The 17,676-nt window shown below is 44.8% G+C and overlaps 1 protein-coding gene across 1 annotated transcript in view; it reads right to left on the bottom strand.

Moving 5' to 3' along the window:
- Positions 1 to 17,676, bottom strand: part of LOC147898840 (WD-40 repeat family protein / beige-like protein) — a 181,787-nt gene that overhangs the window by 58,917 nt on the left and 105,194 nt on the right. Inside the window, exons 13-16 of the mRNA XM_087379237.1 lie at positions 3,448 to 3,996; positions 3,207 to 3,350; positions 2,539 to 3,051; positions 2,141 to 2,289 (exon numbers count right to left, since the gene is read on the bottom strand). Coding sequence (XP_087235363.1) covers positions 2,141 to 2,289; positions 2,539 to 3,051; positions 3,207 to 3,350; positions 3,448 to 3,996 — 1,355 coding nt within the window. The remainder of the gene's footprint in view (positions 1 to 2,140; positions 2,290 to 2,538; positions 3,052 to 3,206; positions 3,351 to 3,447; positions 3,997 to 17,676) is intronic.

Here is a 17,676-nt window from a genome sequence, read left to right as displayed (position 1 = left end):
TCAGCATCCAAGTCCTAAAGAGAGCCTATACCAGCACCGAGGGCTTTCTAGCACAGAGACATTGCTAATAAAAGGCACATACAATTGGGCCTCGCTTTACACACTTCTTGACAGAACGATTAGCTGTCCCAGGTTTTGCGACAGCTTGTGGAGCTCTTTTCTGGATAAGCAATTGTTTTCAAGATTATATACCTAGATGAATCCAGGAGCATTCCCAAACTCATCCTCTAAAAACACAACATAGTGCAGTTTCAATCTCACGATACTCACTCATAAGATTGAAAACCATAAACTCCATCACGCATAGTAGGGACTAGCTACTATGACATCCCCACTGACGTCATCAGCGCCCAACAGTGGGTGTAGACCATAGTATAAAAATATGCTATCACACATACAAATCCACACACCCACACATACTTGAGCATCCATTTATACAAAGTCTTCGTACTGAGTTTCTGTCCATGATATAATTAAGATTGTTTTCAAGATTGTCCATGATATAATTAATCTATCGCCTTGGGGATCACGTTAGGCAGCTAATGTGGTGCTTGTAGCGAAGCTTGGCCAAGAGATCATCGGTAAGACCAAGATAACCCCTCGATTGGCACTGAAACTCCTCCGACACAAATCCTGCAGGTGGGGTCCTAGTAGGCATCCAACCAACATGTAGTCACACATATTTTCCTATGTGTAAGCCTTGGTCCAAATGAGACTAGTTGCATTCATGAGGATTTGGGACCACCCCATGGCTCTTTGTGCATATGGTAGAGGCCAGGGATAGAGTTCTCAATGTTACCAATCGCTTGCTGCAGCAGGCCAACACATGGCCAAATGCATGATCTACTTGCCAAAACTTTAAAAAAGCTAGTGCAAGGTGGAGACAATAAGAACAGCTTGCTCTTTGCAATATCAAGGAGCAATCTCTGCCGGGGGGTGGGGGGCTACCTATCTTAACGAAATGCCTTATCCAAAGGCTTATCAAAGCAAGTCACAAGGGACAGAGAAGCAAAATGCTAATGGATCCTCCAGTGTTCACCTGGACTAATTGGCATTCAGCTGGACCAACAAAAGGAAGCACAGGTCAGGTTCGTTTTCAAGAGGCCTTCACCAAGTCTTCCATCTTGGACTTTGCAGACCTACTCACAAAAAACAGTCAAGATTATATATTTTGAACTAAACAAGCCAGCTACAGAGATTAACTCGATTTGTCTTACAAATGAAAAACTCTGCCACAAAGCAATGTATTCTCACAGTAACAAGAAACTCCTGTACCAAGTCACCAAACCAATATGGAAAAGCATTACACAAGCCAAAAAGAAGGTGGACAGTCCCCCAAGAAAATCTGTGGAATCTGGTGCATAAGACCTATTACTGGCATTGCCTCGCCTATTGCCTCGACAGAAGAAATACAAGCCCAAGCAAAGACCACATAGGTTTCGCATAGGTGCTTTAAAAAATTGTGGCTGCAGCTAGCAAGCGACACAAGGCTGAGAGTAGCACCCAGTTCATGCAACACATCCCTTCCTGGGAGCTTCATGCTGCAAATTCAATAAGTGCATAGGAGGCAGCTGAAGCAGCCAAACAGAAAGTGAGGAGAGGGTAAGGCAGTCAGCATTGAGCCACATGAGAGCAACAATGGATAGAAACTACGCTAGTTTCTGAATAGCCTACGGCTCATTCCTGACAAAGACACTCTGTGAATACCGCGATTTGAGGCTAATGCACAATAGGTGTAGTGTCCACAAATTTAGCAGATAATTTGGATCTTCCCTCATGTACACTCTTCAAGTTGTTTAGCACCATCGCATCTCATCAAGTCTCCCTCAAGCTCAGTTACATTCTTTTTTGCTTCCTCAAGCTTGCTCCAATCTGTCTATTCAAAACCAGCAACATTATTTTCCTCTCAGGAGCTAGAAAGCTCATTCATGTGTAGCTGATCATAATCACAGGAAAAAAATATGGAGAGCACCTGCCCGTAGTCACCCCTAGTGTACAAAGATAATCAAGTCTCCACATAACAGAAAAGCTTCTAATTTTAGACAGCAGTAGCACAATAATATGCGTGATTCACAGTCTCTTCAACTAAGGGATACACTAACAGTTTGTTGGAATGCAAAATCCACCATCAATTGCATACCGTCTGCTGTAAACCTCTCTTAAGACAGAGAGGGGCCAAACTCTACACACAGCTCCCTTCTGTTCCATGGTTCGCTCTGATTCCTCGATCTCCAAATCACCTACACTAACACGATCATCTAATGTAAAAGTGATGCGTTTCGATGTGACCTGCACATGATCGAATTGCAAGTGTAAGGTAGACAGCCATCTGAAAGGAAATTCGTATTTCAAAAAACAGAACATTATACATTTGCAGACCTCAAAAGAATAACAAATAGGTATGAACAAGAATAGGGAATCCATCATAGCCATAACCGACTCACAGCACAAGATGCTTATCCTTAGATACTTAAATTGTACATGTTTTGATGCGTTAAACCCAAAGCATGTAACAGGAGGAAAGATGTAGTTAATTACTTGGAAAACCCCCGTTGATACTCTCAAGGGCTGAACCATAGCTGCTGGCATTTCTAAGAGCAATTTCTCATTACATTCAGTTCGCCCCACATGAGTAGGTTCTGCCTTAGCTGAGACTGAGATTGCAGATATGCCAGAATTGAACACTGCAGATCCCATGACAGGGTGGTCATCAGATGAGGACTGTTTGGACGAGATACTGAGGCGATATTCTTTGTCGTCCCTTCGTTCATCAAGGTCTCCTGCATCACTCTGGAAGGTTTCATCATCCAATGTCTCCTCAAAGACAGGTTGCTCTGGGAAAAGCTTTGCAGCTTCTGGAGGAAGCGGAGTGCTTGTTAAAGAAGCATCTGCTTCCTCATTCATGCAGGAGATGCCATCAATATTCTTGTCGTTTGCATTTACTTCCTGATAATCGGCTGCAGCTCCATAATGGTCTGTACCTTTATAATTTCGCTTTAACCGTTTTCTCATCCTCAAGGAGTTCTCCATGAAGTCCAACTTCCAAAAAACCTGCAAAAAATCAGTCATTTCCACTGAACCGTACACACAGAAGATTCTTCTATACCTTTTAGAATGATTGAAATGAAAATAGAATGCAAACAAAAACTTGAAGGGGCAAGGGGATGGGAAAGGGGAGTGGGGTGAAAGAGAGTTTTGATGCAGACCCTTTGATTAGTCAGAATTTGGCATGAGGTCGGCCCAAATAATGCTTCCATTTCAAAAAGTTGCCGTAGAAGCAAACGCCATGCATGAATACCCAGTGCTTTATCGTTCTTATTGCCCGTAACAAGCAGCATACGCCTTTTAGCCTGCAAAGCCAAGAAAATAAAAACACTTTGTCATCAAAAATACAAACAAAATCGTAGAGTCGATAACTAAAACTTTGAAAAAATCCAATACAGTTACCTCTGTTTGGCTTAACTTCCTAGAAGTTTCCACCAATTCCGAGAGCGATAAGAACAATTTGAATGTTGCAGCGCTGCCCTCTTTATCAGGGAGATCATGTGCAAGTCCTTGTGACAAAGCAGCACACTCTATCCATGCAGTATTCATGGATTCGAGAATGCCCCACCTTTTAGCTCTTTCCCTATCACTGTTATTCCTCCTCTGCGCAGAAGTGGCCATGGCTACGGCACCAAGGCCTCGCCCAGAACCAATTTTGGCTGCTCGCTCTTGATCCCGAGCTGCAGCCATAGCTGCAGCCTTAGCCCCTGCCTTGTCTTTCGGTGGGGGAAGAGGTCTTCCAGGTGACTCTGGCAATTTTTGAAAAGTGGCAAAACTACGAAGCCGTGAAGACTTTCGTTCAAGGGCTGAAAACTCACGTTTTTGGTGAGTATTCTTCGATGCATTGACGTCTCCACCACCTGCCCCAGCAGCAGCCATAGCAAGTGCCATAGCTGCTGGAGGAGATGCAAATGCAGCAGCCCATTCTGGAGTCACCATGGCTAAAGCAGCCTGTTTCAATACAATCTTCATATTGTCAATCTGACATAGTATCCACTTTTTGGGAAGGCATGAATTACGATCGGCAAAAACAATACAAGACCAATCAATTTCGCTTTTCGAACTATTCCATGTTAAAAGAGCAAGTATATTTGATAAAGATAGATCAAACTCATTTGAACTTGCAAGAATGACTTAGTTCCCAGGCAATCGTAGTTGCAAAGGAACAAGGAAGCCCCAAGTACAGCAAACTCTGCAACCAAATGTTTTGAGATAAATGCCATTATCATGCATGTGATTATACAGTATTAGGTATTTCATATTTTCATCTGAATATTTCGGCTTAAGCAATCATCAAATCACAATTGATACATGATGCAAATTTGAACTTAAAATAATGAAAGTATATGGGCTAGTCAAAGATCTGCATTGACCACCATGATGGCATCGGGGCCATAGCCTTAAGTTGTCATTTAAGAGGAAAGGGGGAAGGTGGGGACAAACTAGCGTCAAACTTCAAAGGTGGTTGTGATTCGCCCAAAGCATGAGCACATGGTAGAGAATACTCTGCCACGATTTGGGATCAATCACAATACTCTTGTGAGACCTACAAGTCTGAGAAGGCCAAAGACCCTAATTTCATATCCAAACTAGTTAATTTCAAGTACGTAGGTAGACGGGTCAGGCAGGAAGATTTTAGAATCCTCAAAACATGACTAACTAAATATTGAGTCTAACAAAGCATTGATTAAATCAAAAGGAAACAAAACTAAAAACATATTTTCTGTCATTTAGGATTTATGTTTGGCTGCAAAAAGTGCCTAATTACCGTGAATGTAAAACATAAAAGGAGGCACTTCCTCAAGATCATCTAACGTCGGAGCTTTTAGCCTGGCTTCTTATTCCCCTTACAACAAAATACAACTTTCCCACACAGCTTCCACCTTGTTGGATTCAGATTTTTTTTGAACCTCCTTCACAAGCTTGTAAGAACACCTTCCATAAATTCAACCAAAATGCACAACCATGGAAACAAATTTCACATGTTTTTTTGTCTGTAGCAGCAATGTTGTTGCTTGCGTCAGCTTTTGTGTTAGGTTAGCCCCTGGTATGTCTTTGTAGGCTAATGCTAGTTAGCGTTCTAGTATTATGAGCTCATTTGAACAAAGTCAGCTGTTATAACATGCTAGGGTTTAAGGGTAGCCCATGAGTCGACCAGGCTAGGGTTTAAGGGTAGCCCTTGTACTATCAATTCAGCTGTACATTTTTTGCACTTGAGTGGTGCTGCAATCTACTTGCACGGTTTGACTTGCTTGCTGTACTATGTTGTGGCTGTCCTTGTACTGTCGCTTCAGTTGTACCATTTTGCACTTGAGTGCTGCTGCAATGTACTTACACAGTTTGACTTGCATGCTGTAATGAGTTCTGGCTGCCCTTGCACTATCACTTCAGTTGTACCTTTTTGCACTTGAGTGCTGCTGCAATCTACTTACATACTTCGAAGGGTTTGCTGTACTGCATTCTGGCTGTGTACCTCTGCTTCAACAATCCATCGACTTTTGTTTTGTTACATTTGAACTTGTGCGACCTTTTGAAACCTTGGAGGCACTAGATGTTGAGCAATTAGATTGCAATATATCCTTTTTTTTAAAGACCTGTCCTCACACCTCCCAACCTTCATGGCACTACTTGAGCAAATTCTGTACCTTCGTCCATCCTCTTCTCCTTTGTCTTTGGAAAGGTGCTTAGGATTTAAGGGGAAGGGGCTACTTGACATCCATGCCAAGTGTGTACGCACCTGAGGCCCATCTTTATCAAACGGACCCCCCCTTTTTGGTCCTCTATCAATACCTCCTTGGGGTTATCTACCGGTAGAGATTAGGACCTCAATACCTTGTTAGTCCTATAGGATTAACATCGACCAACCTCCTCCCCACCACTTCCCTTACACTCTCATCTCACGGTCAAGCTGGCTAACTGATCTCCCATCATACTTATGTCCCCTTCCATTTGCGGAATGTCTATTTCCTAGAAACTATACTTGGAGACCTTTCCCTGAGGTTGCTAACTTTTCCATGTTGCACCTTCTTCTACTCTCTCCTTCCAATTGACTCAATATTCTAAGCGTACAACATGGCAAGTTCTTTTACTAGATCACTTCCTCTCTCCCTAGCCTACCCTCTCTCTCTCCCTCTCTCTACCATGTTCCTTCACAAGTAACAAGACAAGCCCCTGAAAGTAACAATCTAACTTACTATCCCAGTCACTTACTATTCTGGCTGGCAGCGCATATAACTTGACAGATTTCTTCAACAAACATTCTTGCTACTTTTATCGGGTTTGTATAAGATCAATCATGTTAGTCAAATTGACTAACATGAGTACCCACCCAAAGGCATGCCGCCTCCATGTCCTACGTAATCCAGCAAAAAATTCCATGGAGATACTCTCCACTAAACCATCTCATTCGGCATTCTACCTTATTAAGTTGGTACTACTGGCAATTAATAACATACTCTTGGGTATCCTGTCGTTTCTAAGTCTCCAACAAAATCTCATTTTAGAAAAGCATAGGTGGGGTCTCCTGCACATGGATTGGCATGACATCCATAAAGAGTATGTAGCCTAAATTTTCCGTCACATGCGACACATCTAAAATTGTCAAGTAGATAAGCATCTCTGTAGCCTAGTCGATCTTCTTTTTCTTGCCAAAAGTCGAAATTCTATTCAAGATAACCAAATTATAAGACTCCAAAATACAATCCTAAGAGAGCCTCATACAAAATCGTGCTTAAAAGAAATAGGCTATCATAACCAATCTAGAAAGTGAAAATGCCACGAAGACCTTGTGGTAGTTATGTGAAGAATAAACCCGGTCTCTCTCTCTCTCTCTCTCTCTCTCTCTCTCTCTCTCTCTCAAGTCACGGCAGTCTCCTCTTCTTCTCTCACCTTGAAGTCGGGCTGACCCCCCAGCCCTGCTGAGCGGTTACGCATCTGAGGGCGGAAGTACACTAAAGCTTAGGCCACCATGGAAAAGAAAGCACCTGCCATTGACCCCTCCACCTTGACTCCACAAGCAAAAGACCTCTCCTACTCCCATCACTTCAGCCTCGACACGCGCTCCATATGCCTAACCTACGACTAACAAAGGAGCAAGCTCGCAACAGTCTTAGACCCATATGAGCAGATCTAATGGTCATTTTACCGTGAAGGCATAGCTCTAATCAAAGAGTTCAAATCCAAACCAAAAGACTCTCAGTCTTAAATTGAATGGCCGATTACTCTTCAGACTATTATGTAGGTACTTTGGATAAATTGGGGGTTGCTTTTACAATCCTTGGGAGCTTACCATGTGCCCTCCCTAAAGCAAATGTATTAGAGGGTTTCTTGCTCTCCCATAGACCTATTGGTCTCCAGTGGACGGTAATATACTCTCTCTCTCTCTCTCTCTCTCTCTCTCTCTCTCTCTGTGATTGAAGCACCATGCCTACAAGAGCAAGAGTAGAAGACACATGGGGCAAACTAGCTTTGGAGACAGCCATGGCGGCCCTCTCTACAGGGACAGCTCACAAAGGCACTACAGAAGTACTCACATGCCTCAACAAAATCTGCCTCGTGTTGATGAAAAAATAGACAACTTGGAGGCCACCAATGTGGCCCTATTGGCTGAGAAAACACATGTGGACAAAACACTGGCTGAGATTCGGAAACAAGGTGGGAAGGTACAAGAGAAATGGAGAAAGGAGAAAGCCAAGAAAGAAGAATGGGAGAAGGAGAGAGTAGAATGGAAAATGAGAAGACCAAGCTACAAGACCAATTATACACATTGGGGACTGAGTTACAACAAATGAAGGGCAAACCAACAACATCAGATGGTGGCTGCAAAGTTATAGATGAGCTCAAAGCAGAAAATGCAGCTCTTAAGAAAGAGATGGAGGCCATGCAAACTACCATGAATGGTAAGCATGCTGAATTTGCACAACAGCTCAACAAGGGGAAAGAAGTGATGCTTGAATGGACAGAAGTTCTTAAAAAGGGATCAACAGCTCCCAAAAAAGAACTCATCTCTGAGACACTAGAGGAAGAGAAGAGACGGGCCTATAAAGCAATGAATGTTCTAGTTAGAGGTTTCATAGTGGGAGACACCCCAATGGCAAATGCTCAAGCCCTATTTGCAAAGATGGGAGTCAAACTCACATGTGAGGCAGCTTGGAGGGTCGGGAAGACGGAGATACAAACAAGACCGTTAGTGCTGAAACTTCAGACTGCAATTGATAGGTCCAACCTTATGAGCATGCAAGCATCCTTGAAGGGGACCAAGATCTACTTGGATGATGACCTCACCCTTCTACGGCAGGAACATAGAAGAGAAGGCATGACACGGGTCATAACAGCAAGGGAAGTAGGGAAATGGGCTGCCTACAGCAGGGATGGCAAAGTGATTATTCGAGAAAGAGTTGACAGAGGGGACAAGGTAGAAGGGGAGAAGGAAGAGGGTGAACTATGAGGGTGTCAGAGCCGGGAGAAGAGCGCACAAAACAAGCTGAGTATGGCTGTATGGAACTGTAATGGTACACTTTGGTCCGACCCAGGTGGCTTCTCGAAGACATACACAAGCAGAGACATCATCTTCTACACTAAGACACATGAGAGCCCAAAGAGAGGGCTGACCACAATGACAGGATACATCTGGGAATCTGCTTATAGGAGAGAAATGAGGAGAGACAGTGGAGTACGAGGCTCTGGAAGTGTAGCTGTCCTTTTCAAAACACACTTGAGACCACTCATATCTGTGGTACGGATAGAGGAACATGCACGTCACATGTGGATACGAGTGCAGCTACTAGATGCCTGACCGATCTTCATTGCAGTATGCTATTTCCCTCCACACACGTCATCATATGCCCATAATGTCACTACAGAGGGGCACAGTCCTTATGAGATGATACATGATGATATCATAGAGTTCTCCAGACAAGGAGACACCCTCCTTCTGGGGGATTTCAATGCAAGGACGAGGGATAGGCAAGTGGGCTTACTTGACTTCACATGTGAGAGAGACCCCCACATGATGCCAGAGTTAGATGCAATAGAACTTGGGATTCAGGGACTTTCCGCAGATACTTCACATGTGACAGCATACGGGCAATACTTGCTTGAGTTGGGAGCTGTCCACGACCTCATCATCTACAATGGCCTTCAGAGATGGCCATCATCTAACGGATTCACATGCTTCCCACATGGAGGCGGAACTAGCACAATGGACTACCTACTAGGCCCTTTGGCTTTTGTCTCACGGATACATGACCTCACCGTACCCCACCCCCCCACTTAGAGCCGGCCGACCACTCATATCTGGCCTTCGATGTTCTTGCTACTGCACCAGGCACAAGGAGAGTTCCTACCGCTACCCGTACCCAGATCCACTTTAACCGTGCCCTTGATCCAATGTATGTGTGTCACTTAGCCAGAGAGCTTCCGGCCTTATTGGAGGCTGATGTAGACCTCGCCCACACCTCAGCCACCCTTGTCACAGTGATACAGGGTGCTGCCACCAGATCCTTTCCTACAACCCGATCTTCACGAGTACGAGATGGGAAGATGCCTCAAAACTCCTGGTTTGATGATGAGTGCAGAGAGAGGCGAGCCCACCTCACACGGGAGCGAGCCTTGGATCAGTTGATGTCACATGAGGCACAGAGGATCTTTCAACGGTTGACACGCCGCAAGCGACGAGCCTTCCTCACACATAGGATGGATGAGATCATCAGATCATTTCGCGGAGGAGACCCAACCACTGGGTGGGGATTCCTCTTGGAAGGGAAGCCACCCATCCCCATCACTTATCCGGGCGTGTGGCACACTTATGCATGCTCCTTATATGATGTCCCGAGGCAGACACCGCTAGACATGTCCTCTATGCCCAGGCCCACCACTTGTCATTTTTTCACTACGCAGAATGTGCGGGCTGCACTTCGCTGGCTCCACAACCTAAGCATAGGATCACAAGGGCCTTCGGACAGAGCACCTTGCACATGGGCAGGAGGTCCTAGCACCGATCTTTGCACATATGTTTAACCTTGCAGTTTGTCACGGCTTCCCACCAACATGGAGCACCACTACTATCGTACCGATACACAAAGCAGGAGACCTCATGGACACCGGGAACTATCGCACCCTCACGATTGGGCACACACTGGCCAAGATCTATGGATCAGTACTAGAGAGAGAGAACAGCAATCATACAGAGGCACGGGGGCAACGAGCACTAGGGTAGGCAGGATTCAGGAGGCAACACATAACCATTTATCTACTTTTCCTCAAACGCACCCCAACTCTTTTTTACGCTTAAAAGCGCAATATCAAAAAATTAGCTTTATAACTCTTTAGCATGAGCAACTATTTTTATTGTGATCCCGATAACAAGGGAGGGGCGTCTATGACACACACACACACACACACACACACACAAAATCATTTTCTCTTTTTTCCTTGGAAATTACATTTCTTCCCTTTGTATCCCTTTCAAAACCCCATTTTTTAAACTGCCTCTCCTCTAGACCACATTTTCACTCTGAGGGCTATCATTGAGGAGGCGAGGTCTAGACATCAAAGAGTCTACACATGCTTCGTAGATTTTCGAAAGGCCTTCGACATTGTTCCACAGTCCCGCATGATCAAGAGACTACAGGAGATGCAAATCACAGAGCTGCTGATTTGGGGTGCAATGAGCTTATATGAGCCAGTCAAAGGCAGGGTCCGTGCCCCAGGTAGTCTATCGGATTGAGTTGAGAGCACCATTGGAGTGAAGCAGGACTGCCCTCTCTCACCAACTCTCTTTGGACTCTACATTGATGAGATCACATCTTTCATAGATCGCCTAGGTAGCCAAGGCTCATTACTACGGGATCTCCTCATATAGATACTGTTATTATAGTCCTTATATCCTCTTCAACGGAGGGGCTGCAAAGAGATCTGGAGGCATTAGAGGTGTTTTGCAAAGAGAGAGATTTGACGGTCAACCTTGGGAAAACTAAGGTTATGATCTTCAACACCTCACGAGCAGTGACTCACCGACTTAGTTTCACCTATCGTGGTGAGCCAGTGGAGATAGTGCAGTCATACACATATTTGGGAGCAATCTTCATAGGACCCATCTTCACGATGAAACATGCAACCCAAGCACGGCTACACGAGGGCGTAGTGCTTTGGCTAGACTAGAGCGGCAGTGTTTCAAGGCACACTTCCAAGATCCACCGACAAAGGGCTGGCTTTTCGACACACTAGTACGGCCGGCTGTCTTGTATGCAGTACCTTTCTGGGGGTGCGATCTTCCGAGGACAAACTAGAGGAGCTTCGAGCGGCTACAGGTGACAATGGGATCCAAGATGATCCGATGTAAGCCCTCAGCTCCACATGAGATAGTACAGGCAGAGTTCGCCATGACACCTCTCCAAGTTGATGCCATCTTTCAGACAGTGACTTTCATCCACAGAGTCTGGGACTTACCCCATTGGAGACTTCCCAGATTGACCCTAGAGTCATCCAGATGACTCGCAGAGAGCGGAGCAGACACATGGTATGAACACATATCTACATGGCTTGCCAAGCACACTATCCAGATGAACAGGCTTCCCCCCTTTCAGTACAGCATGCACCTCCTGAATCAATCCCGCGAGATGAGATCAACCATATCATACGGTTAGACCTCCTCCAGCTTCACATATCCCGAACTTGGGGGGAGGACCAGGAGCTCCCTACCAAGACCCAATTTTATCGCGACCACTTCCTGAGAGTATCAGAGGAGGGATTCATTATCAGACCCCAGTATCGCGAGGATAGAGGAGTCTCCCATGCACTGAGGATTGCCATTGGTCAAATGTGGGTTTCGTCCCACCAGCTGAGGATCGAGGCAAGGAGAGCAGCAGGTATACCCAGAGAGCAGCGGGTCTGCACGCTATGTATGCTGGGGGCAGTTGAGACAAAGGAGCATTTTCTTTGTGTTTGCCCAGCCTACTATGAGATTCGGGAACGCTACCACTGTCTCTACCTAGAGGGGAGTCGCTTTGATCCTTTGTCATGATTGGTCCATTTCCATGACCAAGTCTGTATCAGGCTTTATCTGATGGAGATGCGGCGACCCAGGGAGACGCTTCTACAACAGATCAAAGAGCAGCAGGGAATGGTCAGACCACTACAAGACATAGAGGGTACCAGGCACAGGGACACGTCATAAACTTCTATACATTCGAGTCAGCCCCAGGACACAGTGGAGTGGAGGAGGAGGAGCCAGCCGATATGAGAGCAGTCTGGATGAGCAGCCGGCACAGTACCACCAACAGATCAGAGAGTAGCAGGGGATGGTCAGACCACTACAGGACATAGAGGGTGACCGAGAACAGGGACACGTCACAGACTTCTATACATTTGAGTCAGCCCCAAGACACAGTGGAGTGGAGGAGGAGCTTTCCGATATGAGAGCAATCTGGATAAGCAGCCAGCACAATACCACCAAGACAGGGGCACAGAGGCCACGTGTGCGACATAGAGCCCCCAAAGTACACTCTATTGAGGTCCGACCTATCACAGCTTTCCTCAGGGGAGACCGACAGAGACGAGGGGTCACCCTAGACATAGCCCAGAGAGTCCAGAGAGCGAGGAGACCACGTCCTCCACTTCAGCGCGAGACAGCTTGACAGATGCAGATACGAGACATCTTCGCAGCCCACCAGAGAACCATCACTGTACCAAGCTTTAGTTTCGTCCCAGCGCCTGGATAGATTGATTGATATGGCCCACTCTGCAGTTGTAGTTGACTTTTTTTTAAGGTTAGCGGCCACAGGTAACCCCAAGCACTACACCTTTGATCAGCTTGTCACATTGCTCTTGTAGGAAGATCAAATCCATACAAACAGGGCTGCATTTTATCAATGCAGACCAAAGCCTTTGCCACCAATCACAAAGGCAAAGTAAAGGGGGCCAAAAATTTCAGCAAGCCCAAACCTACTTCTGGTACCTCACCTTCTTCTAGCCAAGGTGATGGCAAGAAGAAAGAGATGCAAGTATTGCAGGAAGCCCGGACTTGACATCTCAGAGTGTCAAAATCGCATTGCTTTCGAGATAAAGAAGCAACAGCAAGGACCAGCAGTTACAGCTGCTTCGTGATCATAGCCATAAGGCAGCAAATACCGCTCATGATGAGTGGGCATATGTTGTCACATGCCACTACAATCTGTCCAAGGATGATGCAGCTTTATTAGTATGTCTGATAATTGATTGGTACATTAATAGTGGTGCTTCCAAGCCAAGCACATTACCTACTGCAAAATTTTATTTCAGTCCTTGGAAGGCATAGTAACATGTGCCAATAATGCATCTTATCGCATGAGAGGGACAGGTCAATTGGAAGTCACTTTGATTTCAGGAGATGTAGTTACTCTTTTGGAAGTGTTATATGTCCCACATATCAAAATAATAATAATTTCTATTTCAGCCATCTCTACAAATGGCTTTAGAGTGATTTGATGGTTACATTGTGCTGTGTATGACTACCAGCATGATAATAGCATAGTATTTACTGAAACACTTTCCCAAGGGCTATATCATCGTGATACTTATGACATAGGGGCTGCTATAGAAGTAAATGCAGCATCTGAATCTGTAATTTTTGATACACAGCTATGGCATGAGAGATTGGGACATCTAAACTATGGTAGTCGGGGTCCAAATGCAATCTAAGGACACAGTAGTAGACCTTCTACAAATGCATGCACTTTCCAAACATGTCTGTGAGGGCTGCATGTTGGGCAAAATGCATCGGTTCTACTTTCCCAAGGATGGGACTGTTGGTGCATCCAAGAAGTTGCAATTAGATACAAAGTGATGTAGGCGGACCAATGCAGACAGCATCTCTTATAGGGTACTCTTACTTGGTCACGTTTGTGGATGACTTACCAGGCACACTCGGGTTCATCCAATTCAAATCCAAGTCTGATGTCTTTGCTTGTATCAAGCGTTTACTTGCCAAGGCCAGAAATGAGAGTGGAAACAAGTTCCTCACCCTTCACACTAACAAGGGGATTGAGTACATGTCACGTGGATTTTTTTCATTTTTTAGTAGCCCGAGGCATTACACATCAGTACACAGTGCCTTACACTCGCAGTGCAGCAAAGTCCTCAAGCTAGCCCACAAGTTAGCTAAAAAAGGACTCAAAACACAGCAAGCTTTGTAAGAATTTCTTTCACTGCATGTAAGAGACTACTATTAGTTAGTTAATAGTGGCCACGAGTCCCATAGATCTGAAGGGTCTCAAGAAGACTTAGTACAGTCATAGCATATCATCCCTCTCATAATTATGGGTGGACTAGACAACAAACGTGTTCTCTACTATCATGCTGTACTTCCATTTGGTCTCATAGGCCTCTTTAACCTTTCACAAATCTTAATAAATCTCTCTCTATGCCCTGCTCCCCCCGCTGCCACTCATTGATCCCCAGCTCCCACCACCCTACTCTCCCGCCCATAGTCACAAGAAACATTTCATCTGTTTCGTTGTTTCATCGTTTCGACAAGTTTCATTTCAGCTTTTCGTACCAAATGGATAGGTTTCGAATTGATACTTAATATATACCCTTATAGGGACAAAAAGATATGTTATATTTAAAGGAGAGTGAACAAAGAGAAATATAAGTAAAGATACTTAAAGGAAATTCAAAACATAAACACCTTGGATTCTAGAAAAAACGGGGCAAAAACGTTTATTTTGATTTGGGCGAAACAAAGGTTTTGTTGAGAGCGTTTCGTCCTATTTCGAAACGTTTCATTTGGTGTGCGTTTCGAGGTTTCGAAGAGGACAAAACTGGTTTTCATGTGACTATGCTCCCCCCCCCCACACTCCCGACCCCCGCTCCACCGCCCTAGCATTCCGGCACCTTGAAAGAGGTGTGTTTCACATGTTACAATGAAACCTTTGTGCTAGAAACATTTCGACACGTTTCGAACTTGTAAAACATGCTTTTTGGTCAACTTGATTACTCCATTCATCTAGATTTCTTTTGACTCCCTTCTCCCTTTTTTAATCCATTGGCCCCTTTTTTTCATGTTCTAACCTTGAATAATTTTCATTCAACAAATTCTTTTTCTTTGGCCCTCAGTGCAATTAATTCCATTGACCAAGGCAAGGGACTGAAGGTTAGAGAGGGGTAAAAATCCCTTTCGCTAAAAATAGCTCCAGGAGCCATGTTTGGCTAGCTAGCTGGGAAAGCAAGCAGAAAAGTCGAAATTTGCTTTTAGGGCTGTTTTATGAACAGCAGAAGAACAAGGAGAGACAAGTCACAGGCTGGGAAAGTGCTCCAAGGCTATTCTATCATATCGGTTCGCTAATTTTTGACTACCAAGGCACTCTGTGGGCTGTTAATGGGCTGCCAAGGCTGCCAGAAGCTCAAAAACGAAATTCGTTTTGTGCCAAGAGCCTTCCGATCAGTTTGTTTTTGCTGCATGCCTACAGTTCATGCCTCCCTAGAGGCCAAATCTGATTTGCACTTCTTCCAGGAGTTTTCCAAGCCACGTGCCTATCAAAATCACACTTTTCCAGGCAGTTTCGAGCTTCCAGACAACTCGATTTGCTTCCACACTTGGTGATTCTCTTCCAGCGGGTTTTCCAGGGTTGCTTTTGCTGATTTTCACCTGCCAGGGTGCCAGAGATCTTGCCATGGAATTTTGTTTTTCCATGTTTGCTGATTTCCCACGGTTTCCCAAGCTTTCCAATCGGTTGATTGCTTTTCGGGAGCTTTCCTATTGCGAACCTTCGGATCCTTTTGCTTTGCACAGCTGACCTTTCTGTTTACCAGGAGCAATCAAGTGTGGTTGTTTTGCTCACTTCTGTCTTGCTAGGACTCCCTTGACGGGTATTCAGAGATACCAAGACAGATAGGGCTGATTTCTCTCTTGCCAGGACTCCCCTATTGGGTATCAGAGCTGCCAGGTTAGAACCCTCAGCCAGATTCGAAAGAAGGGCGGCCATGGAATGTTGCATTGGACTGGGATGCCCTTTCTGTGATTGCAGAGCAGGACGGAAGTGTCTGTGAACAGATTATTCAGTTGGCTATCTGTGGATTGATGCACTGCGGTGCCATTCTTGTATTTGCGTGCCTTCTGAATAAAAGATAAAGAAATACTGAAAGGGACACTAAGTTTAGGGCCAATCTGGTGGGGGTGATCTAGCTCTCAGGTGTTCTGTTCTATGTTGATTTTGTTTGCTATGGAAAGTTCTAAGTGGCTGTAAATTGAGTATTTGCTTGTTGTTATCAGTTCACTGTCCTTTGGAGATCCCAAAGGCTGGTTTCAGAAAACATGCATATACTTGTCAATGGTTATCTTTGTAGATCTTTCTCTTTTAACTTTCAAAGAATTGCGACTTGCTTATACCTGTATTTTAGCCATGCCACATGAGGCCTCAATGCAAGTCTAGCATGTTGCCACAACTCATTAGGGAGACCATGCAAGGGAATAGAGAGAGGAGACCGTCAGCAGCATTAGGGAGACCATGCAAGGGAATAGAGAGGAGACCATCAGCTAGCATTCGAGATCTTCCTCAAGTACAGCCCAAGCCCCCCCCACAATTACAAGGTGACTAGCTATTGCCTAATATCTTCCGTCTAGACAAGTGGCAATCATCCATGCAAACCCTTTATGGAATATAAACACATGCGCACTAAGTGCCCCATTAAATGGATGGACTCGAGGTCTCCAATGGATTGCAGGCACTCCCAACCAACTATCCCTAGAATTCCACGAGTAAACCAATTTGCCAAAATTGATTGCCAATTGGCATGGACGAAGGATGGCACACCTATTGCCTCCAATCGAACAACACACAAAGCATTCACCTCTTTTGAATTGTCTTACTAACTTTTCAGCACTCTCTGACATGACTCCTATTACACTAACACATACTCTAATAACAGCTTTGTGACTACTAGCAAAGCAACTTAATCGACTTCATATATCACAAAGGCTTTTGAAGTTGGGAACACACAACAATAAGCATAGCATATCTACATCTAGTTAGTGCCTTCTATGCTTATGTCCTTCTCAATTGAAGGTAAGAGTGCTACTTCCACATGTCACTTTTTACCATCTCAATGGATCTACAACCCTATACATGTAATACAAGAACACTATATGATAGCTTGTAGGGCACATCATTACCTAGGGGTGGATTAATTTGGGCACCCCACAAACTATCAAATATGGAGTATGCGAGCAAGATAGTATGTGCAATACATTGCCAATGCTTGCCTTGCCCATCGCCCCATGCGACAACTTGCATCCAAAGTGGCAACGTCGGCACCTTAATAAATCACACAGGCATCCTAGCATAACAAACTTCTATTAAAGAAAACCCCACAGGCTACTTTGACCACTTGTCCTTATTGGACTATTCTTGACAACCACACCTTCTGTCCAACAAAGACGCTCTTACAAAATTAAACTTGCTCACTACTCTACTCCTGATGTTGCTGCTCCGTAGAGCGTCTCTCTACTAAAGGTATAGCACTCTTATCATGACTCGCAGCCACTCCTCAAGATGGTGCTTTCCATGTAGAGCTCAAATGCAAGTGTACCCCTTATGTTTGGGACTAGCTAAATGTCTAACCTTTTGGGCATGCAATTCTATATCTCCATACCTA

The sequence above is a fragment of the Dipteris shenzhenensis genome, chromosome 9, assembly GCF_047967505.1.
Source record: "Dipteris shenzhenensis isolate YYH24624 ecotype China chromosome 9, Dip_SZ_1.0, whole genome shotgun sequence".
Taxonomy (NCBI): Eukaryota; Viridiplantae; Streptophyta; class Polypodiopsida; order Gleicheniales; family Dipteridaceae; genus Dipteris; species Dipteris shenzhenensis.
Note: the sequence above shows the minus strand (reverse complement) of the source record. Positions and strands in the feature narration are given on the sequence as shown.